This window comes from Lynx rufus, unplaced genomic scaffold (genome assembly GCF_022079265.1).
Source record: "Lynx rufus isolate CCGP_SWC_20201006 ecotype Redwood Valley unplaced genomic scaffold, mLynRuf1.p SCAF_17, whole genome shotgun sequence".
NCBI classification, from domain to species: Eukaryota; Metazoa; Chordata; class Mammalia; order Carnivora; family Felidae; genus Lynx; species Lynx rufus.
The window spans coordinates 357,820-382,264 of record NW_025814831.1 but is presented as its reverse complement, the minus strand read 5'-3'; the positions used below and the strand labels follow the sequence as shown (position 1 = coordinate 382,264).

The 24,445-nt window shown below is 41.2% G+C and overlaps 1 gene segment (V, D, J or C); it reads right to left on the bottom strand.

Moving 5' to 3' along the window:
- Positions 1–2,352: 2,352 nt before the first annotated feature.
- LOC124512373 (immunoglobulin heavy variable 3-30-3-like) lies at positions 2,353–18,432 on the bottom strand. The segment is given in 3 exon segments: positions 2,353–2,420; positions 17,795–18,214; positions 18,316–18,432. Coding segments are annotated over 3 exon segments (534 nt in total).
- Positions 18,433–24,445: the final 6,013 nt, after the last annotated feature.

Here is a 24,445-nt window from a genome sequence, read left to right as displayed (position 1 = left end):
AGTTGCCAATAAAGGAGCTTGTGTCAACTTCTCTTAATTCTGGAACCAGACACTTCCGCTCAAAACACAGCTCTGAGTCAGGTCCTCTTCCCAGAAACTAAGGCTCAGTTTGGGCTCTTACAGGCTTAAAAACTACGTAAAGGCCACAAGCATGCAGTTTTCAAGTTTTATTTCAGAGTGCTGGTCGGAGACCCATGAGAGACCAGGTGTCAGAGCCGTGATGTGCCTGAGGACCCCTGTGTCTCCTGCAGACCCTTGGAAACGTGGATGTCAGCTGTGCTGCCTCAATACTGTATTTTTACAGATGCACCATATGCATTGTCTGTAGTTGTTCAGGGGATGGAGGGTGAATTATGGATTGTCTTGTCCAAAAATCTCTTCCTTAACTTTCTCTGTGTTTATAGTTCTGACATTTCCAGAAACACCATAGAGGAATGCAGCTATTATGGCATAAATGTGACCAAAAACCACTCTGAGATATACCATGGATTCATGACTTTGCCTGACTGACTGAATTCTTCTTGGAGGGGTCCACAGTCTGTGCTCCCACAAGTGCCTTGTCCGTGCACCATGGAGGATCCCAGCCTATGTGGCAGTGGCAGTTCCTGTTATGGTTGCACATCCCTCTGTGACTGCATTTCTCTGGGATACAGTCATAATTCAGCTGAGCCACACTGCCATTGCAGTAGGTATCCTGACAGAACTTTCCAGAAGCACAGGAAGTACCAGTTCTCACATGACCAATCTTGGTTGTTCCTGTGCTACGATGTGAATCCAGCCCCACACACCAGAAACCGGGATCTCAGACAGATGGAATCCAACATGCTCTTGCAGCTGAGGGAGATGTGTGACATTCCTACACTGCAGCCTTCCACAAGGCACGTCTGTGTGGGAACAGGGTTCAGCGTTGAATTCCCCAGGGTCTTCTGTAGTGTCCATGTAGGCTGCCTTTGTAATTTATGGTATAGCAGACATCTTCACCTTTCCCAGAATTTCTGCCAAAGTTTCTTGACAGTGCATAGTGCAGTCAGCGCCGTTTCCATGATAGCAGCAGCCCTCTTCAGTGCACGGGGTTCCATCTTGCATACGGATGTCATCAGGGCCCGACAAGGACACCCCATGGCAGGACTCTGGAAGATCACGTATATTTTGGATTGGTCTGCAGAGTGTCCAAGCAGCGGAGTTGGTGCAGTCTGTATAGCATTTGCCTGTATTCCATTTGCTGCCATGGGTTAAAATACAATCACTCATACAGCACAGATTGCTATAGCACTGGTCTAAGGAGCTGCAGTCACAATTCTTGCCTGGGTCAGCTAAGTAGTTTCCAAAATGATTGTGGGTCAGGCTTTTATTTTAATGCACCATTTAGATGTTGAAGAGGCACTTGCCTAATCTGTCACTGATTTTCTGTTGCATATGAATGAAGGAACACTTACTGAAAGCTTCAGGTACACAAGGGAATTGGGTCCTAATGCAGTTGGACCTTTTCTGGCAAGCATATTCATCAGTGTCAACCCACAAACCAATATTTTTTTGCAATCTGATGTTTTGCTATGACAGGCATGAGTAAATAATGTCTGCCTAAATAACCTATCATGATGGGGCTTTGTGGATGGCATATACTGCATACAAACTGGACTGAAATTAACTTCATGGGATCCATCTCAAATCGCAACTAAGGATGAATGTGGTTTAAGAATTCGAAAACACTCGGACTCATAGAATCGAAAAAAAGGACTCTGGTGCAACACATATTTGCCCATGTTAGCTGGATCCCTCTCATTATAAATTATCATGAAACCCAATATAGTAACTTACATGAATCCCATGAAACAATGAGTCAATTAAGCTAACCAGCCTTATTAGGAATTGGGCACATTTTGACACGTGGTTGAACACACTATATATTGTTTAGGGCCTGAGAGCAAAATTCTGTGATGGGATGACTACAACTTACTAGAGTTCCTGAGCACTACACTGGCATTTGCTTGAGGAACAGGGTGGTCCCTATGCTCCTTATATCCCAGGTTATAAGTAGGTCCCATTGCATTGGTGTCTGCCACTCTCTGAGAAACAATGTGTTCAAATGTTGCGAATCACTGAGGTGTCTGATTTCATAGGCAATGCTATCCAACTTCATGATACCTTCAAGGCCCTGATAGCACATGTCCATGGTAACCATGGAAAGAGGAATCTCCTCCAGATCGCTGAGGTAGTAACAGTCTGGAGGCATGGAGGGGTAGTCCATCTGAAAGGCACCTGATCATCTTGAGTCATCATCAGCAGATGTATGGGCCAAAAGGGTGTCTTGTGCCGCATGTGGATAATGTGTCTCTTGGCCCCAAACACAGGCTACAGGACATCCAGCCAGTCATCTGAATGCCCTTGCTGTTGTGCAGCTCCTTCTTTGTAATTACCACCTGAAGGAGATGTAGCGCCATGAGGGACGTCCTTGAGAACCCTGGACAGGAGATAGCACTACCCAGAGTGCAAACTTCAAGAGGGACGCCCTCAGCGTGATCTGGCCCTCTGCCAGCCTCATGCCCCTGCTCAGGGACGTCTGCCAGTGAGAGTGGATAAATGGAGGATCCTCAGCAAAGTGAGGTCTAGGCCATCTGACAGAACAGAGGGCTGTGCCAGGTGGCCAGCACTCTGCACCTGGGATCCACTTGTGGGGTTAGGTAACAGTCCCAGGGTGTGGCATTGGGTGACCCTGCACAACAGTTCAGCTGGGGTCGATGTGGAAGAGGCAGATGGGCCAGTTCAAGAGTGCTCACATGGACATAGTGGGGACTTGGACCCAGAGACATGGCTCTATTCAACACATTCCATCTTTCCTCAAGCTAGTGAATATGGGATATGCAAATTTAACACCCTGAGCTTCTCTACCAGTTCAATGTCCTGTGGTACTGCTGGGTCACTTTCTATCGATGACTACCTTTCCTCATTATGGAGACTGATGCTTCCTACTTTCTTGGTATGTGGAGGTGGACATTGTCAATTTTACCTTTATTGGTGATGAAAAAAATAGCTTTGTCGTTTTTCATGTCATTCTGGTTAGATATTAGTTTTTAAGCAATTTTTTTTCTTTTGGTTTTTGCTTTGAAGCTTCCTCTGAGTTTACTGAGGAAAACATTTCCCAGTATTCCATGTGATGCTTGGTGAACTACAAGGTTGTATTTTAGTATTTTTTATGCCAGCTGGGGAGAACAGAAAGTACTGCTGACCATGTGTGAGCCCCAGGGGTTTTCCGCTCTAATCCCTTATTGGGGTTCTTTCCTGGCCTCTGGCAGTCTCCTGCCATGCATGTGTGGTTCCCTCCTCAGCTGGAGATGCCAGGTAGTGGAGGTAACTATGGTAGCATGCACCATGGAGTCTGCACATGATCAAAAGACGTTATCAACCATGGCGCTCCCTTGTTTGATTAAGTATGCTCTGCTCCTTTAAAACCCCCTGCGTCAGGGAGAAATCCTCAGAGATGGCTTTTGGACAGGAGTCTGCATTCTCACCACTGGCTGGCCTTCTGAATAAAGCTCAAATTAATTTCCCACCAAAAGTAAAACTTTGAACGTTGACCTTTCCAGCAACAGGCAGCTGAATTTGGGTTTTGATAACAATAAAACAGAGAGTGGAGTGGCATTTGCCAGGGGCTGGCAGCGAGGGACAATGAGGGTTAGATATCAAGGGGTGTGATTTTCTGTTATGCAAGACGACTAAGTTCTAGACGTTTTCTCCACAACGTTACACCTGTAGTTAACAATACTGTACCGTACGGCCAACATTTAGGGAAGAGGGTGGATCTCACTTTCAGTGAGATCTTACCACAATACACGAGTTTTGCTCCTCACTCAAAGTATGCATGGACACACACTCTGTACAGATAAGTGAAAACAATGTTTAAAAATTTACATATTTGGGGGGCGCCTGGGGGGCGCAGTCGGTTAAGCGTCCGACTTCAGCCAGGTCACGATCTTGCGGTCCGTGGGTTCGAGCCCCGCGTCAGGCTCTGGGCTGATGGCTCAGAGCCTGGAGCCTGTTTCCGATTCTGTGTCTCCCTCTCTCTCTGCCCCTCCCCCGTTCATGCTCTGTCTCTCTCTGTCCCAAAAATAAATAAACGTTGAAAAAAAATTTTTTTTAAAAAATAAAAAAAAAATTTACATATTTGGATCCTAACCCTGAGGATATGCCATTTACAAATATCTTCTTCCATTCCGTAGGTTGCCTTTTAGTTTTGTTTATTGTTTCCTTCACTGTGCAGAAGATTGCTATTTTGAGGTATTCCCATTAGTTCATATATGTATGTATGTGATTTTCTTGTAATATTTTTAATTGAAATTCAAGTGTGTTAAACATACAGTGTAGTATTGATTTCAGGTGTAGAATTTTGTGATTCATCACATACATATAACACCCAGTTCTCATCTCAACAAGTGCCCTCCTTAATGCCCATCTCCCTTTCAGCCCACCTTCCCCACTTCCCCTCGGTTTGTTCTCTGTATTTAAGTATATCTTCTGGTTTCCTCCCTCTCTGTTTTTATCTTATTTTATTTTTCCTTCCCCTATGTTGTGTTTCTTATATTCCATATATGAGTGAAATCATATGATATTTGACTTTTTCTTACTGACTTATTTCACTTAGGTTAATACTTTGTTGTTCCACCCACATGGTTGTAAATGGCAAGATTTCATTCTTTTTGATGCTTGAGTAATATTCCATTGTATATATTTACCACATCTTCTTTATGCGTTTGTCCCTTGATGGATATTTGGGCTCTTCCACAATTTGTTTATTGTTGATAGGGCTGGTATAAACATTGGGGTGCCTGTGCCCCTTCGAGTCAGCATTTTGGTATCCTTTGAATAAATTCTTAGTAAAACAATTGCTTACTCATAGAATAATTCTATTTTTAATTTTTTTGAGAAATCTCCACACTATTTTCCAGAATGGTTGCACCAGTTTGCATTACCACCATGTTAATTTTAGCCATCCTGAGAGGTGTGAGGTGTTATCTCATTGTGCTTTTGATTTATGTTTCCCTGATGAGAAGTGACAATGAGCCTCATTACACGTGTCTTATCGCCATCTGGAAGTCTTTGAAAAATGTCTATTCATGTCTTCTGACCATTTCTTCACCAGATTATTTGTATTTTTGAGTGTCGAGTTTGATAAGTTCTTTATAGATTAGCATACTAAGCCTTTATCTTATATGCCATTTGCAAATATCTTCTCCTGTTTTGTCAGTTCCCTTTTAGTTTTGTTGATTGTTTCTTTGCTGTGCAGAAGCTTTTTATCTTCATGAGGTCCCAATAGTTCATTGTTGCTTTTGTTTCCCTTGCGTCTGAGACATGTCTAGTAAGAAGTTGCTCCGACCGTGGTCAAAAAGGTTGGTGCCTGTGCTTTCCTCTAGGATTTTGATGGTTTCCTGTCTCACATTTAGGTCATTCATCCATTTTGAATTTGTTTTTGTGTATATTGTAAGAAAGTGGTCCAGTTCCATTAGAATGTCATGTTGCTGTCCAGTTTTCCCAACACCATTTGTTGAAGGGACTGTCATTTTTCCATTTGATACTGTTTCCTGCTTTGTCGAAGATTAGTTGGTCATATTGTTATGTGTCCATTTATGGGTTTTCTACTCTGTTCCATTAATCTGTGTGTCTATTTTTGTTCCAGGCCCATACTGACTTTATGACTACAGCATTGTAATATAGCTTGAAATCCAGAATTGTGATGTCTCCATTTTTTTTCTTTTTCAGGATTGCTTTGGGTGTTCAGAGTCTTTTGTGGTTCCATGATAGTTTTAGAATTATTTGTTTTACCTCTGTGAAGAATGCTTGTATTATTTGACAGGGATATTTGCATTGAATGTCTAGATTGCTTTGGGTAGTATCAACATTTTAACAATGTTTTTTGTTTTAATCCATATGCATGGAATATTTTTCCATTTCTTTGTGTCTTCTTCAATTTCTTCCATAAATGTCCCAGGTTTCAGAGTAAGGCTCTTTTAACTATTTAATGAAGGTTATTTCTAGGTATCTTATGGTTTTTGGTGTAATTGTAAATGGGATCATTCCTTGATTTCTCTTTCTCTTGCTTCATTACTGGTGTATCGAAATGCACAGATTTCTGTATGTTGATTTTGTATGCTGCAGCTTTAATGGTTTATTGTATCAGGACTAGCCAGTTTTTGTTGGTGGAGTTTTTCAGGATTTCTATGTATAGTATAAAATTCAACTCCAAAACTGAATAATCCTACTTAAAAATGAGCAGAAGGCATGAATAGACTTTCCAACATGCAACATACAGATGGTCAATAAACACATGAAAAAATGTTCAACATCACTCATCATCTCGGAAATATCAATCAAAACTACAACGAAATAGCAACTCACTCCTGTCAGAATGACTAAACTCAATTACACAAGAAACAACAGGTGTTGGTGAGGATACAGAGAAAGAGGAACACTTTTGCACTGCTTGTGGGAATGGAAACTGGTGCAGCTTGTCTGGAAAACAGTATGGGCATTACTCAAAATGCTAAAAATATAACTACCTTATGACTGATCAATTGAACTACTAGGTATTTACCCAAAGAATACAAAAATACTAATTTAAAGGGGATTGTACCTCTATTTTTATAGCAGCCCTATCAAAAATAGCCCAGCTATGGAAGCAGTCCAAGTAAGCATTGACTGTTAAATGGATAAAGTATATGTGGTATATCTACACACACACACAGACACACACACACACACACACACACACACACACACTCACACACACTCACACTCATACTCATACACTGGAATGTTTCTCAGCCCTGAAATGAACGACATTTGCTCTTTGTAATGATATGGATGGAGCTAGAGAGTATTATGCTAACTGAAATAAGTCAGAGAAAGACAAATATATGATTTCATTCATATGTAGAATTTAAGAAACTTCAAATGGGAAATGGGACAAATAAGAGAGAAGAGCCACACCAAGATATAAAATTTTTTCAATGTTTTCAAATTTATTTTGAGATAGAATGGGGGAGGGGCAGAGGAAGAGGGAAGGAGAATCCCAAGCAGTCTTTTTGCTGTCAGTGGAGAAACCAAAGATGGGCTTGATCTCAGGAACCATGAAATCAAGACTTGAGCCCAAATCAAGAGTCTTAGGGTTAACCCATGGAACATGTAAACACAACAAAACAGAATATTACCTATACAAAACAAACTTATGGTTACCAGAGGGAAGGTGGGAGGAGGGTTAGGGAAGTAGGTGATGGGGTTGCAGGGGTGCACTAATAATGAGCACTGGGTGTTGTATGGAAATGTTGAATGACTATATTTTACACCTGAAAGTAATATTACATTGCATGTTTACTAAGTGGAATTTGAATAAAATCTCTAATGATGTATTTACAGTGTCTGCAAATGGCCTTGTTGGCATACAGCCCATGAAGAAATATTTATTCCAGAAAATATACTGACACAAGGAACAGCTAGAATTTTGAGGTAAGGTATGTGCCTTTCCTTCCCCACCCCAGCTCAGCAAATGGAAACTCCAGTGCAAGTAGCTGGGACTATAGGCATGTGCCAAGAGCCTGGCTGCAACCTCTCCTCCAGACTGTTGTAGCCAATACACAGTGTTCACGGTGACCAGCTTATGTTCAGAGGACTCTTCCCCAGAGGGACAGGATGTCATGACCCTAAGCTGTTTGTTTATGAGGCCAAGCCCCAGAAAGTGCCACTGAGATGTGGGACGCACACATTGTTTGCAGCCCCACTCCCAGGATGGAAACTGTGCCTTGGGCACAGTCCACTAGGGATGCTGGGAGCCTGGTCACCGCAGACCTGACTTGTATGGCAGGAGTCTCATGCCACCAGGACAAGCAAACCACAAGGAAATGAAGGTGCCACCCACCCCTAAACTGAGCCCTCAATATCCAAACTGAGTGAGGAGGGAATCTTGTTTGTCCTCACCTGCAGCTGCAGACTTTTGCCCAGAGTTTTTCCCAGGGATAGGGGGAGAGGGAACAATCCACTAAACCAAGGTGGAAATCTGTTCCGGAGCAACTGCATTTCCAGCTGAGGGTGAGGAAGGTCTGGGCCTCACGTTGTGGGAGAGTCAGGTGCAGGAGACAGATGGTTTCAGTGGAGTATTCCTAACCTACTCCTCCTCACCTGCAGGAGAGACCCAGAGCCAGGGACAGTGGAGGGAACAGCTCCTGTCATAACACATATCAGATTATGGCCTCAACAACTCTCCATTCAGAGGAGTCCTAGGTTCTGGGGTCTAGTCTGTGGAGACTTGATACATCAGAGCATGGTTGAATATAGGAGAGCACTCAAATGAAGCAGAGGATCTTACCATGTGGCGAGGAACAGAAAGACATAATGGATGCCCAACCAAATCACTGTCACCATGGTCTGGCTGTGTGAATGTCCCAGGCCACACCACCTCTGTAATTACGAGACTACCCGCCCTTCCCTCCACCATCGTGTCTTTTAGTTTCACCTGGTTTCAGATGTGCATCAGTAGTGTCACATTTATCTGAAAAGCATCCCATTGATGGAAGTTTCATACTTGGTTTATTCCTTTATATTGTGAAAGACTTTTGCCTTATTCTTAGCTTCTAACACTAAGAAAGATGCTGTAAATATTTACACACCATTTATTTTCTGAGCATGGGATTTCATTCTGGAGCAAACACTCGGGAGTGGTATTTCCGGGTTACATGTTAAGTCGTCCATGTACAATGTCATAAGCAACAGCCAATGATTTTCCAGAGCTGGTGTTCGTTTTTCATTCCTACCTGCAGTGTCTGAGGCCCCACGTGTGCTGGATGCTAACCTGGATGGTGTTGCCAGTGTTCCCTTCATACCTGAGCCCTCAGGATGAGTGGATAGGGCATTTTTGCATTCTTGATTTAAATTTCCTTGACAGTCGATGGTGTGAAGAGTCTTTTCCTGTCCTTACCTAATGTGTCTACAACCTCTAGGATGGGATGTTTACTACGCAAGGCTGTGCTTGTTTTTTAGAGGGTTGTTTCCTTTCTTCCTATTGACTGTCGAGGGTTCTTAGCTAATTCAGGATGCAGGTCCCTTGGTGATTATGCAATTTATGAATATTGTCTCCTCGTCTGTACCTTGTCTTACTGCTATTGATTGCCCCGTGTTCAGAAAAAAATTATTTTATTTTCACAAAGCCCATTTATACTATTTCTTTTTATGGGCCTTCGTTTCTTAGGTATAATTTTGATTTTCATAATGATTGATTGCTTGTGACATATCTTTTTTAAAATATTTATTCTTCAGAGAGAGAGAGAGAGAGAGACAGAGAGACAGAGAGAGACAGAGTTCAAGTGGGTGAGAGGCAGAGAGAGGGAAACACAGATTCTGAAGCAGGATCCAGGCTCCGAGCCATAAGCACAGAAACTGACACGGGGCTCAAACCCACGAACTATAAGATCATGATCTGAGCTGAAGTCAGATGCTTAACCGACTGAGCCACCCAGGTGCCCCACTAATTTCTTGATTTACAATGTAACTAAAATCTTTTTTTTCTGGTTTCTCTCAATGTTGACTTGTTCCCTAAGTGGTCTGTGGTCTCTGTTGTTTAAGTTTATAGTGTGTAGTAACTCATTTTCATGGTATGGTTTTTTCATAATATATGGAAATTCTGTTCTCATGCTGAAATTGAAATCAAGTTTCACAAGATATGCTGTGTGTGTCTTTTTGGCCAGATTGTTCATCAGATTTGATCGTTGTGCTCTGGGGCCAAAAAACACGTTAACCTTTCCAGGTTTTAGGGTTTCTATATGTGTCAGGAGCCATTGAGCTCCGTGCACACAAACAAGTTCGTGACTCAAGATGTTTCCTTCACAATTCTATGCGAAATGCTGACAATTCATTCTGTGCATTGTCACTGTGAGACACTTCATGAATAGAACACACTGAAACTGTTTCATCATTTCCTGAAATTATTTTTTGTTTTGCATGTTTGGGAGTATAAGATTTCTTCTTCCTTCCAAGGGGAGCTCATACTTCATTTGTGGAATTATTCCAGGCTTCTCATCTCCTAATGCTTTTGGAACGTGCTGTACAATGTTTTACTAAATGCATATTTAGGTTTATTTGTACTCTGCCACTTTGGGTGATAGGAGCCCATGAGACAGGCTGCACCATATGGGTTTTTATTTGTCCCCGTGTAAGTGATCTGTCATATTGAACATTTATAGAACACATAGCCCCTCACTTTCATGCACCAGAAACAGGGGACATGCTTCTTTTCAAAGAGAATGGAAAGGAATATAAGGGAGTGGAGCCAGGAAGGTCACGGGAGGAAACCAGGAGCCTGGCAGGAATGGTCATCACTCCACACTTTCCAGTTCTGCAGATGAGGGTCCCTGCTGTGGTCCAACCTGGGTTCTAGTGCAGGTGTCTGTACAAGCTGCCCATGGGTTGTCGGCAGTGGAGTCAAGAAGGGCAGCTGTGGTTTGAATTACAGCCCCCCTGGCACCACTGGAAAAGTCAATTATGTTAATGTCCACTACCAGTTAGGGATCAAATGGGTAAATGCAAGAAATTAGACTCACTACCTTAGATTCCATGTTCATGACAATTTGTGACAATGTTTCTCCCTTCCTTTTTTTCCCCACTTTTCTAACTTTTTAAGTTTGTGTTTAAATTTTTATTAGATTACATACTGTGTAATATTAATTTCAGTAGTAAAATATATTGATTCATCACCTACTTTCACATACAGTATGGATCAGAACACGTGGCCTATTTAATCCCCATCACCCATTATCCCATCCCCCACACACCTGCCCTGCAGCAACCCTCAGTTTGGTCTCTAACCTTAGAGTTTTTTTTTATGATTTCTTGCTCTTTTCCCCCTTCCCCTATGATCATCTGTTGTGTTTCTTAAATTGCCCATATGAGAAAAACATATGGTGTTTGTCTTTCTTTGACTGACTTACTTTGCTTAGCATGATTCCCTCTAGCTGCATCAACATCTTTGCAAATGGCAAGATTTCCTTCTTTTTTTCTGACTAATATTCCATTGTATACATATAGCTCATTCATCACTCGGTGGACTTTTGGTCTCTTTCCTCACTTTGGCTCTCATTGTTAATGCTGCTGTAAACATTGGGGTGCATGTGCCTCCTCAAATCAGAATTTTTGTATCCTTTGGGTGAATACCTCGTAGAGGAATTACTGGAGTGCAAGGTAGTTTCAGTTTTAAGTATTTAAACTTTTCTGGAATGGCTACACCACTTTGTATTTCCACCAAGAGTATAAAAGGATTCCCTTTTCTCCTCATCCTCATCAATATCTGTTGTTTCCTGAGTTGTTAATTTTAGCCATTCTGAGAGTTGTGAGGTCCTATCTCATTATAATTTTGATTTGTATGTCCCTGATGTTGAATGATGATGAGTATTTTTCATTAGCCATCTGGATGCTTTCTTTGGAAAAGTGTCTAGTCATGTCTTCTGCCCGTTTCTTCACTGGATTATTTGTATTTTGGGTGCTGAGTTTGATATGTTGTCTGTAGATTTTGGATAGTAAGGCTTTATGAGATATATCATTTGCAAATACCTTTTTCAATTCTGTAGGTTGCCTTTTAGAGTAGTTGATTGTTTCTTTAGTTGTGCAGAAGCTTTTTATTTTGATGAGGCCCCGGTTGTTAATGTTTGCTATTGTTTCCTTTGCCTTCTGAGACATGTCTAGTAAGAAGTTGCTATGTCCGATGTCAAAAAGTTGCTGCCTGAGTTCTCCTCTAGGATTTTGATGGTCTCCTGTCTCACATTTAGGTCTTTCACCCATTTTGAATTTATTTTTGTGTATGGTGTAAGGAGTGGCTTGGTTTCATTCTTCTGCATGTTCTGGTCCAGTTTTCCCAACACCCGTCGTTGAGAAGACTGTCTTTTTTTTTTCCATTACAGTCTTTCCTACTTCATCCAAGATGAGGTGACCATACATGTGTGAGTCCATATCTGGGCTTGCTATTCTGTTCTATTGATCTGTGTGTCTCTTTTGTGCTTGTAGCATACTGTCTTGATGACTACTGCTTTGTAATATAGCATGAAGTCTGCAATCGTAAAGTCTCCTGCTTCTTTGTGTAGCATAGACATGTCAACAATACTTGCTCCTTTAATCCTTAACATTGAGTGTGTTTCCATTTCTTTGTGTCATCCTCAGTTCTTTCATCGTATTTGTATTTTTCAGAGTATAGATCTTTTAACCCTTTAGTTATCCTATTATTTTTGGTGCAATTTTAAAGGGGATGATTTTTTTTTATTTCTCTTTCTGTTTCTTCATTATTACTATATACAAATGCAATAGATTTTTGCATGTTGATTTTGTATCTTGTTACTTTGCTGAGTTTGTGTATCAGTGCTTGCAATATTTTGGTGGATTCTTGGGTTTTCTATATAGAGTGTCATGTCATCTCTGAAGAGTGCAAGTTTGACTTCTTTCTTGCCAATTTGAATGCCTTTATTTATTTTTGTTGTCTGTGAGGATAAGACTTCCAGTGATATGTTAAGTAGAATGATGGGAATGGGCATCCCTCTTGTGTTCCTGACACTAGAGGAAAAGGTTTTTGTCCCCACTGGGGATATTAGCTGTGGGGTTTTCATTTATGGTCTTTATGATGTTAAGGTATGCTTCCTCTATGCCTTGTTGAGGGTTTTTATTAAGAAAGATTGCTGGGGGGCGCCTGGGTGGCGCAGTCGGTTGAGCGTCCGACTTCGGCCAGGTCACGATCTCACGGTCCGTGAGTTCGAGCCCCGCGTCGGGCTCTGGGCTGATGGCTTGGAGCCTGGGGCCTGTTTCCGATTCTGTGTCTCCCTCTCTCTCTGCCCCTCCCCCGTTCATGCTCTGTCTCTCTCTGTCCCAGAAATAAATAAACGTTGAAAAAAAAATTAAAAAAAAAAAAAGAAAGATTGCTGAACTTTGTCAAATGCTTTTTTTACATCTATTGAGAGGATCATATAGTTTTTATCCTTTATCTTATAGATGTGTTGTATGACATTGAGTTATTTGTGAATATTGAACCACACTTACAGCTAAGGAATGAATCCCACTTGATCGTGGTAAAAAATAATTTTAGTGTATTTTTGAATTCAAGTAGCAATTATATTCTTGATAATTGTTGCATCCATGCTCATTAGGGCTAGTGGCTTTTAAGTCTCCTTTTTAGTGGGGTTTGATTTGATTTGGAACCATGATCATACTGTTCTTATAGAATGAGTTTGTAAGTTTTCTTTCCATTTCTATTATTTGGAACAGTTTGAGAAGACTAGAATCTTCTATCCTACTTAAATAGATTTTGTACACTCTTCTTTAAATATCAGCTAGAATTCACCTGTGAAGCCATCAGGTCCTGGTTTTTTGTGTTTCAGTAGATTTTTGATTATGGATCAATTGCTTTGTTCATTATCAGTCTGTTCAGGTTTTCTATTTCTTCCCATTTCAGTTAATGTAGTTTACATTACTGTAGGAATTTATCCAGTTCTTCCAGATTGACCAGTTTGTTGGCATATAAATTTCCAAAATACTTTCTTCCTATTGTATTTCTGTGCTATCAGTTGTGATCTTTCCTCTGAAATTTGTGGTTATATTAACTTAGTCCTTTCTCTTTTGTTGTTGGTAAATCTGGCCTTGGGTTTATCATTTTTATTTATGATTCCAAAAACCAACTTATATTTTCATTGATGTGTCTAATGTTTTGTTTGTTTCTTTATCGTTTGTGTGCTCTAATGTTTTTAATTTACCTTCTCCTGCTGGCTTTAGGGTTCATTTGCTGTTCATTTGCTGTTTGGGATTTCCCCTTTCTTGAGTTTGGCTTGTATTGCTATATATTTCCCTCTTCCAACCACTTTTGCTGCATCCAGATGGGGCACTGGCATGTTTTCATTTTAATTTGCATCTATGTATTTTTTATTGCTTCTTTAATTTCCTGAAAATCTCATTCATTCTTTACCACAGTGTTCTTTAACCTTATGTATTAGTGGTGTTGCCAAAGTTTTTCTTGTGGTTGACTTCATGTTTCATAGTGTTTGGTATGAAAATATGCCTGTATGATCTGAGTCTTTCTGAACTTTTAGTGAGCTGATTTATGACATGTTATGTGATCTGTTGTGGAGAATGTTGCATGTGCAGTCAAAAAGAATGAGCATTCTGTTGCTTTAGGATGGAATGTTCTGAATATATCTGTTAAGTCCATTTGGTCCCATGTGCCTTTCTAAGCCATTGTTTCCTTATTAATTTTGGCTTAGGTGATGTGTCCATTTTGGTAAGTGGTGTGTTAAAGTTCTCTATTATTCTTGTATTATTATCAATAAGTTTTTTTTATGTTTCTTATTGATTTATTTATGTATATCAGTGTTTACAATTTTGGTGTATAAATATTTAAAGCTTTATATCTTCTCGCTGAATAGACCCCTTCATGATAATGTACTGACTTCCTCATCTCTTGTCACACACTTTGGTTTAAAATCTAGTTAGTGTGATATGAATATTGTACTAAACCTTTCTTTTGACAACCATTAGGCTGATAAATTGTTCTCCTTCCCCTCACTTTCCATCTACAGTTGCTTTAGGTTGAAAATGAGTCTATTGTATGTCGTGTATAGAAGGTCTTGTATTTTTAATCCATTCTGATATCCTTTGTCTTTTGATTGACCCATTTTTCCCTTTTACATTCACAGTGATTATTGATAGATATAAACTTAGTGGCATTGTGTTACCTCTGAAGTCACTGTTTCTGGAGATTTTCTCTACTTATTTCTAGTCTTTGTTTTTTTAGTCTTCCTTTGCCACTCAAAGAATCACCTTTAATATTTCTTGCAGGGCTGGTTTAGAGGCCAAGAACTCCTTTGATTTTTTCATTTCTGGTAAATTCTATCTCTTCTTGTATCCGATTGACAGCCTTTCTGATAAAGTATTCTTGGCTGAATAGTTTTCAACTGAGCATGTTGTGGATATCATGTCACTCCCTTCTTGCCTGAAGGTTTCTGTGGATACACCTGCCATAATATTTTCCTTTGTCTTCCCTGTTGACTTTGCGACCTCTTTTGTCTTGGTGCTTTTAGGGTTTTCCTTTTTCTGTGTATTTTGCCAATTTTACTATGATATGTCTCAGGGTTGGCCTGCATTTTTGAATTAATGGCGTTCTACGTGCCTCTAAGATGTGTATGTCTGTTTCCTTCCCCAGTTTGGGAATTTCCCATGGTAATTCACTCAGATAACTCTTCTTCCCTTGTTTTCTCCCTCTCCTTCTTCTGAGACTCCTTTGAAAAGCATTTTATTACACATTATGAGTTGCTGAGATCCATAAGCATATGTTTGTGATGCAATATTTTAATTTTCCTCTTCCTTTCTGCTTCATTTCTTCTTTTCTTCTGCTTCAATTTTATCTTCTATGTCTCTTATTCATCTGCTTCTTTCCGCCCTGAGGTCATTATATACAATCAGTTTCACATCTCAGTTAAAACATTTAAAACTTCAGCATGACTAGGTTTTAGGTTTTTCTATATCCAGTAATGGTTTCTCAAATGTCTCCTATGCTTTCCTCAAGCACAGCAAGTATCCTTCTGATAGTTGTTAAAAATTCTATTTCCTTGTGAGAGGTTTTAGAAATTCTGTTTGAGGCATATTAGATATATGTGTTTTAATACTATCCCTGGCAATGTCCTTTTATCATTTTTTCTTTTGGGATGAATTCCTCCATCATGGTGTATTTCTATGTCTCCGCTTTCTTAAGTGTTTTAGAAAATCCTGTTATGTTTTCTGCTTCTAGATTAGTGTCTTTATTGAGAAGTGTTCAATTACTGTTGAGGGCTTGACACTTTACGAAGCATTTGTTGTATGTTCTGTGTACACTGTGCTGTCGTGCATTGGCTGCTCTGTCCTTCAGCTAAGTCCTCTGCAGAGTTTCTCCTTGTCTCCAGTGATGAGTGTTTAGACATTGTCCACAATGTTGTGAATTTTAACTAGGTGAGTTTGTTCTGACCGTTAAAAGAGGCTAATTCCTATTTCCCCTAGAGGTGAAGTTATGCCTCACTATATGGTCAGTAGACTCGGTGCCTGTGGGGGTATATGTCGTCTTTTGAGGGAGGGGCGCACTGCTGATCTGGGTTCCAGGCACTCTTTCCCTAGTAAGGAAGCATCTGAGGAAGGCAAGGGGGGGTATAGCTTGGTGTCAGTGGCTCAGCTTCTACTAGGAGGTGCTGTGCTGCTCACTGAATTCTGTCCATCCTGAATGATGGGAGGAAATATTGCCATCAGCTCCCTCTCTATTCCCTGGAGTTGGAGTTCCCAGCTGCCCCTGTTCAGGAAGCCTTCACACAGGAAGAACAATCTGTACTCATGGGTCCCAGGCTTCCATCAGAACCCTGCATTCACCCTCATGTCCAAGCCATTGGCCCACCTGGCGGCACAGGGCTCTTATGTTTTATCTCAGGAGTTCTACCTGGGTTTGAAAACTCCAGATTATATGAACTCAATATGACAGGGACATCACTGATCCTCTGGGAGAGGGTCTCATTGTGCTGTGCCTGGAGCTAGTTACCCCAGATGGGCAGTTGCATGAACACTAGGGGCTTGGAGTTAATGGTGAAGAACAATAAGAAGGCAGAGTCCAGTTAGCTGCTCTCAGCAGAGGCTCCTATGCTAATGACCAGGGCAGTGCAATGGTGCCTGTCAGCTCTCCTGCCCCATGAGAGGAAATGCACCCTTTACAAAATGCACCCCGAGAAGGGAACTGTCTCTTCCCAAGTCGCCGAGGTGATTCTCAGACCACAATGTCCCCTATGGGACCCTGCCCTCCTTCTCCACAGAAGCACAGCTATGCCCACCAGGCTCCATGCCAGTCATGGCATGGACTTCTAAATCTTCAGTCCTTGAACTCCGTGTTTACAGAGGTTGACTTCTCATGACTACCTTTATGTGTCATTTTGACTGCATCATGGGTGCCCAGATTCCCCACTGTTTCTGTGGATGTCTGTGATGTGTTCCAGAAGAGACTGGCATTTCTATCCATGGTTTCTGTCTGCTTGGGCACCACCCATTCCATTAAGGGTCTGAATAGAAACTGATGCAGAGGTAGGAGGAATTCCCTCAGTTTTACTTCCCATGTGTGTGTTTGAACTGGAACATTGGTCTCCTCTGGCCCTTGTTCTGAGAGTTACATCATCAGCTCTCCACGTTCTGAGACTAGACACTAGTTAAGAATCAGATGAGGATTACACCACTGGTTTTCCTGGGTCTCCAGCATGTGAGAGTGGAACGTGGGTCTTATCAATGTATTTAGTCATGTAAACTGATGTGCTTCGGTTTCTGTGCCTCGGGAGAATCCAGACTAATACACGGAGATGGATTATCTCTTCTTTAGAGGAATTGAATAAAGCTGTAGCTCATTTAAAGTCCTGAGTAGCAAGTGACAGGAGGGAAATGTCACGTTGTTTGATTGGGGAAAGCGCTGGGTGACGATGATGGGGAGCTGTGGGATCCTGTAGTCCTGGCTGCACAGTGAGTGCATCTGGGACTCCTGTAAAGGTTCAGCTGTTGTGTGTCAGGAAATCTGCAATTCACTCATATAGAGAGACAGGAGTAAGCAATGCAAAGAACTGTGTCTTTTGTGCATGTTAGGGTAGTTTTCCTATGACAACACAGTTGCTAATTCAGAGTTAATAGGTAATCACAGAATCCTGTGTCCAGGGAGGCTCCCTGGGGAAACTGCTGTGTGGAGAGGAAGCCCCAAGACGCTGACAGGAAACCTGCCTGTATCCTCCAACTGCACCTGCTCCTGGGAACACAAAGCAAAATTGTGCATAGTGTGCGCCCCCTGGTGGTGTTGTTCCCCTCCTGCAGGAAGGTTTGTGTCTGGGCTCCCAGTGAAGTCCCCTCACTGTGTCTCTTGCACAGTAATATGTGGCCGTGTCCTCGGTCTTCAGGCTGTTCATCTGCAGATACAGAGTGTTCTTGGCGTTGTCTCTGGAGATGGTGAATCGGCCCTTCACGGAGTCTGCGTAGTATGTGCTACTTCCATCATATCTGATATATGCAACCCACTGCAGCCCCTTCCCTGGAGCCTGGCGGACCCAGTTCATGCTGTTGCTACTGAAGGTGAATCCAGAGGCTAAACAGGTGAGTCTCAGGGACCCCCCAGGCTTCACCAGGTCTCCCCCAGATTCCACCAGCTGCACATCACACTGGACACCTGAAGACACAAGACATCGTGATCAGGAAACTGTCACACATCCACTGGTTCTCACTCATACCCACTCACATACTCTGTGTCTCTCGTTCACCATGAATTACCTTTTAAAAGAGCAACAAGGAAAACCCAGCCAAGCACAAACTCCATGGTGTGGTGTCTGTGTTCTGTGCTGATCACAGAATGGGAACACCTGGGACACCCGGGGTTGGGGCTTCTCTCCCAGCTGCAGTGTCAGGGCTGGGCTGGTTTTATCAGCACAGAGAGGGCCCCATTTGCATGTGCTCTGACATATATATCACACTCCAGACTTAAATTTGATTCCTTAAAAGTGAACAACAGGGTTAGGGGTGCACTTGTAGTTTAGTTTGTGTAGATGGTGCTGTGACAATATGAAGAATTCTAATCAGTGAGCACAGGTATATTTGCAGGCCCTTGTGCATTTTTACAGGTCTTTCATCAACATAGATCATTTTCACTCTACAAGTGTTTTACATAATTTTTTGAAGTTTAATCCAAAATACTTTATTCTGTGCCATTTTCAATTGTATTATTTTGTTATTTGTTTTGCATATATTTCAATGCTGGTGTGTAGAATCACAGGTGGTTTATTTTTTATTCATTTATTTTTTTCTTTTTGTATCCTGCCTTTTCCTCATTTTTAAAAATTAGTTCTAATATTTTTTGTTGTATCTCTAGGCTTTTGTTATGTTTAAGATCATGTCATCTGCAAACAAATAATTTTCCTTCCTCCTTACTGATTTAAATGTCTTTTATTTCTTTTTATTGCCAAAGTTTGTGGGTACTTCTTCCAGTTGTAAGATAAGTCTATCCTAGACTCCCGTGTAAGGATTCAGTTGAAATAAGACTGATCTAAAGGGGATGTTAAATTTCATTTTGCAAGTGCATGGCCTTCCTAATGATATTATGCCCAGAGAATGAACAAAGCAGGTGGCACTTGTGACTTTCAGACAACAAAACTTTGGATTTGGCAAGAGTTAAGGCAAAGGTGTGGGTTTGGGGTATTTAATTTGTCAACAAGTAACTAGGTTTGTTTGCACATCCTTCTTGTCCCTGTGTTCCTTATTCTGGTGCTAAGGATGTTTCTCTCCTCCTGGCACAGGGAAGGGAGTTTTCCCAAGGGAGATTTACCTCCTGCTGTCAAGGGACAAAGGACGGTCTTGAGTGTCCTTGGACTGGCTGTTTCTCACGTGGCTTTCATCCAAATCAGCAATGTGACACGATGATATGGTTTGAGGCGGCATCGTTATTCTTCACGTTATCATGTGGAATACTTATGTTGGGGGTGATCATCATTGCCTGGCTCCTGATGTGGCAGGAATGGTTTTCGTATTTTACTGTTCAGTATGCTGTCAGAGGTGGGCTTTCATAGGGGCCCTATTCATGTGGAGGTAATTTTCTTCTCCTTTTTTGTCATTGACATGTTTGTTTTTTATTTTTTAAAATTTATATCCAAATTAGTTAGAATATAATGCAACAAGGATTTCAGGAGTAGATTCCTTAGTGCCCCTTTCCCATGTAGCCCATTCCTCCTCCCACAACCCCTCCAGTAACCCTCAATTTTTCTCCATGTTTATGAGTCTCTTCTGTTTTGTCCCCATCCCTGTTTTTATATTATTTTTGATTTCCTTCCCTTATTTTATCTGTTTTGTCTCTTAAAGACCTTAAAGGAGTAAAGTCATAAGATTTTTGTCTTTCTCTGACTCATTTCACTTAGCATAATACCCTCCTGTTCCATCCACAGAGTTGCAAATGGCAAGATTTCCTTCTTTTTGATTGCCAAGTCATACTCCATTGTGTATATATACCAAATTTTCTTTATCCATGAGGGGTTATTTGTTTTTTTGAGTGTTGAGTTTGATAAGTTCTTTATACATTTTGAATACTCTTTATCTGATATGTCATTTTCAAATATCTACTCCCATTTGTCAGTTGCCTTTTAGTTTTGTTGATTGATTCCTTGCTGTGTAGAACCTGTTTATCTTGATGAGATCCCAAGAGTTCATTTTTGCTATTGTTTCCCATGCCTCTGGGGACATGTCTAGTAAGAAATTGCTCTGGCCAAGGTCAAAGAAGTTTGTGCCTTTCTTCTACTCTAGGATTTTGATGGTTTCCCTTTTCACATTCAGGTCTTTCATCCATTTTGAATTTATTTTTGTGTGTTGTGTAATAAACTGGTCCAGTTTCATTACAGTTCCATGTTGCTGTCCAGTTTTCTCAACACCATTTGTTGAATAGACTGTCATTTTTCCATTTGATACTATTTCCTGCTCTGTCGAAGATTAGTTAACCATATAGTTATGGGTCAATTTCTGGGTTTTCCAATCTGTTATGTTAATCTATGTGTGTATTTTTATGCAGGTACTATACTGTCTTGATGACTATAGCATTGTAATATAGCCTGAAATCTAAATTGTGATGCCTCCAGGTTTTTTTCTTTTTCATGATTGCTTTGTGGATTCAGGGTCTTTTGTGGTTTCATGATAATTTTATTTTTGAAATGTTTTTTATTTATTTTTGAGACAGAGAGAGAGAGAGAGAGCATGAGCAGGGGAGGGGCAGAGAGAGAGAGAGGGAGACACAGAATCTGAAGCAGGCTTCAGGCTCTGAGCTGTCAGCACAGAGTCCAGTGCGGGGCTCGAACTCACGGACTGTGAGATCATGACCTGAGCTGAAGTCAGACGCTTAACCAACGAACCACCCAGGCTCCCATACCATGATAATTTTAGAATTATTGGTTCTAGCTCTGTTAAGAATGCTGGCATTATTAGACACGGATATTTGCATTGAATTACTTGCATTGAATGTATAGATTGCTTTGGGTAGTATCACTTTTTAACAATGCTTTTTATTTTAATCCATGTGCTTGGAATATTTTTCTATTTCTTTGTGTCTTCTTCAATTTCTTCCATAAATGTCCCAGATTTTTCAGAGTGAAAATCTTTTAACTCTTTAGTTAGGTTTATTTCAAGGTATCTTGTGGTTTTTGGTGTAATTGTGCATGGGATCGATTCCTTGATTTCTCTTTCTCCTACTTCATTATTGTTGTATCAAAATGTAACAAATTTCTTTATGTTGATTTTGTATGCTGCACCTCACTCATTGTTTTCAGCCCCACTCCCAGGATGGAAACTCTTCCCTGGGCACAGTCCACTAGGGATGCTGGGAGCCTGGTTACCCCAGACCTGACTTGTATGGCAGGGGTCTCATGCCACCAGGACAAGCAAGCCTCAAATAATTGAAGTTGTCACCCACCCATAAACTGAGCCCTCAGTTTGCAAACTGCTTGGAATCCTGTTTGTCCCAGACACCCCCTGCAGCTGCAGACCTTTGCCAAGAGTTTTGCCCAGGTAAAGGGGGAGCTGGAGTAATCCACTAAAGCAAGATGCAAATCTGTTCCGGTGCAACTGACTTCATTTGCAGCTGAGTGTGAGGAAGGTCTGGGCCTCATGTTGTGGGAGAGTCAGGTGCAGGAGACAGATGGTTTCAGTGGAGGATTCCTAACCTACTCCTGCTCACCTTCAGGAGAGAGCCAGAGACACGGACAGTGAAGGGAACAGCTCCTGTCACAACACATATAAGATTATGGCCTCAACAAGTCTCAATTCAGAGGAGTCCGAGGTTGTAGAGTTGAGTTTGTGGAGACTCCATACATCAGAGGATGGTTGAACATAGGAGTGCACTCAAATTAAGCAGAGTATCTCATCATGTGGTTTGGGACAGAAAGAGATAAAGAATGCCCAACCAAACCACTGTCACCATGGTCTGGCTGTGTGAATGTCCCAGGCCACACCACCTCTGTAATTAAGAGACTACCACCCTTCCCTCCACATCATGTCTTTGAGTTGCACCTGGTTTCAGGTGTGCATCAGTAGTGTCACAGTTCTCTGGCAAAGCATCCCATTGATGGAAGTTTCGTAGTTGGTTTATTCCTTTATGTTTAGAAAGACTTTTGCCATATTATTAACTGCTAACACTAATAAAGATGCTATAAATATTTACACACCATTTATTTTCTGAGCATGGGATTTCATTCTTCAGGGCCAAATACTCGGGAGTGGTATTTCCAGGTTCCTTTTTATGTCATCCATGTATAATTTCATAAGCAACAGCCAACGGGTTTTCCAGAGCTGGTGTTTATTTTTCAACCCTACCTGCATTGTTTGAGGGCCCACGTATGCTGGATGCTCACCTGGATGTTGTTGTCAGAGTTGTTCATACCTGAGCCATCGGGATGTGTGTATAGGGCATCTGTTGCCTTCTTGATTTGAATTTCCCTGACAGTCGATGGTGTGAAGAGTCTTCTTCAGTCTGTACCTAACGTGTCTATAACCTCAAGGATAGGAGGTCTACTACACAAGGCTGTGCTTGTTTTATCGAGGTTTGTTTCCTTTGTTCCTATTGACTGTTGATGGTTCTTAGCATATTCAAGATGCAAGTCCGTTGGTGGTTATACAATTTGTGAATATTGTCTCTTACTCTGTAACCTTTCTTACTATTGATATTCACGTGGGCAGATAAACATATTTGATTTTCACAAAGTCTATTTATACCATTTCTTTTTATGGGTCTTGTGTTCTTAGCTATAATTTTCATTTTCTTGATGATTGATTGCTTGTGACTAATATATTTTTGTAAATGTTTATTCTTTTTTTTTAATTTTTTTTAACATTTTTATTTATTTTTGAGACAGAGACAGAGCATGAATGGGGGAGGGGCAGAGAGAGAGGGAGACACAGAATCAGAAACAGGCTCCAGGCTCTGAGCCATCAGCCCAGAGCCCGACGCGGGGCTCGAACTCACGGACCGTGAGATCGTGACCTGAGCCGAAGTCGGACGCTTAACCGACTGAGCCACCCAGGCGCCCCAATGTAAATGTTTATTATTGATTGAGAGAGAGAGACAGGATGTGAGCAGAGAAAAGCAGGGAGAGAAAGAGGAGACACAGAATCTGAAGCAGGATCCAGGTTCTGAGCTGTCAGCATAGAGCCTGACAACAGGGCTCAAACCCACAAACCGTGACATCAAGACCTGAGCTGAAGTGAGACACTTAACTGACTGAACCACCCAGGCACCCCACTTATTTCTTAACTTTGAATGTAACTAAAAGTCTTGTTTTTTTCTGGTTTCTCTCAATGTTGACTTGTTCCCTAATTAGTCTCTGGTGACTTAGTGTTTTGTTGTTTGTTTTTCAATTTATACACTCTAGCAACTCATTTTCATGGCATGTTTTTTTCATAATATATGGAAATTATGTTCTCATGCTGAAATTGAAGTTCAAATTTCACAAGAGTTGCTATGCTGTGTCTCTTTGGCCAGACTGCTCATCAGATTTTTTTTTCAATATATGAAATTTATTGTCAAATTGGTTTCCATACAACACCCAGTGCTCATCCCAAAAGGTGCCCTTCTCAATACCCATCACCCACCCTCCCCTCCCTCCCAACCCCCATCAACCCTCAGTTTGTTCTCAGTTTTTAACAGTCTCTTCTGCTTTGCTCTCTCCCACTCTAACCTCTTTTTTTTTTCCTTCCCTCCCCCATGGGTTTCTGTTAAGTTTCTCAGGATCCACATAAGAGTGAAAACATGGTATCTGTCTTTATCTGTATGACTTATTTCACTTAGCATCACACTCTCCAGTTCCATCCACGTTGCTACAAAGGGCCATATTTCGTTCTTTCTCAGATTTGATAGATGTGCTCCTGGGTCAAAAAACACGTTTACCTTTTCAGGTGGGCTTTCTATATGTCTCCGGAGCCATTGAGCTCTGTGCAAACAACCGAGTCCTTGACACAGGATTTTTCCTTTGAAATTCTATGTGAAACCCTGAAAATCCATTTTTTGCATTGTCACTTTCAGACACTTTTCAGACACTTCATGAATAGAACACATTGAAACTCTTGTATCATTTCCTAAAATTATTTTACTCTTGCATGTTTGGGACTATAATTTTTGTTTTTCCTTCCAAGGAGAGCTCATATCTGCATTTGTGGAATTCTTGCAGGCTTCTCATCTCTTAATGCTTTTCCAGCGTGCTGTGCAGTTTGTTACCAAACGGATACTTAGGTTTACTTGTACTCTGCCACATTGAGTGATAGGAGCTGCAAGACAGGCTGCACCATATGGGCTTTATTTTGTCCTCTTGTATGTGATCTATCATATTGAATGTTTATAGAACATGTAGCCCCTCACTTTCATGCACCACTAACAGGG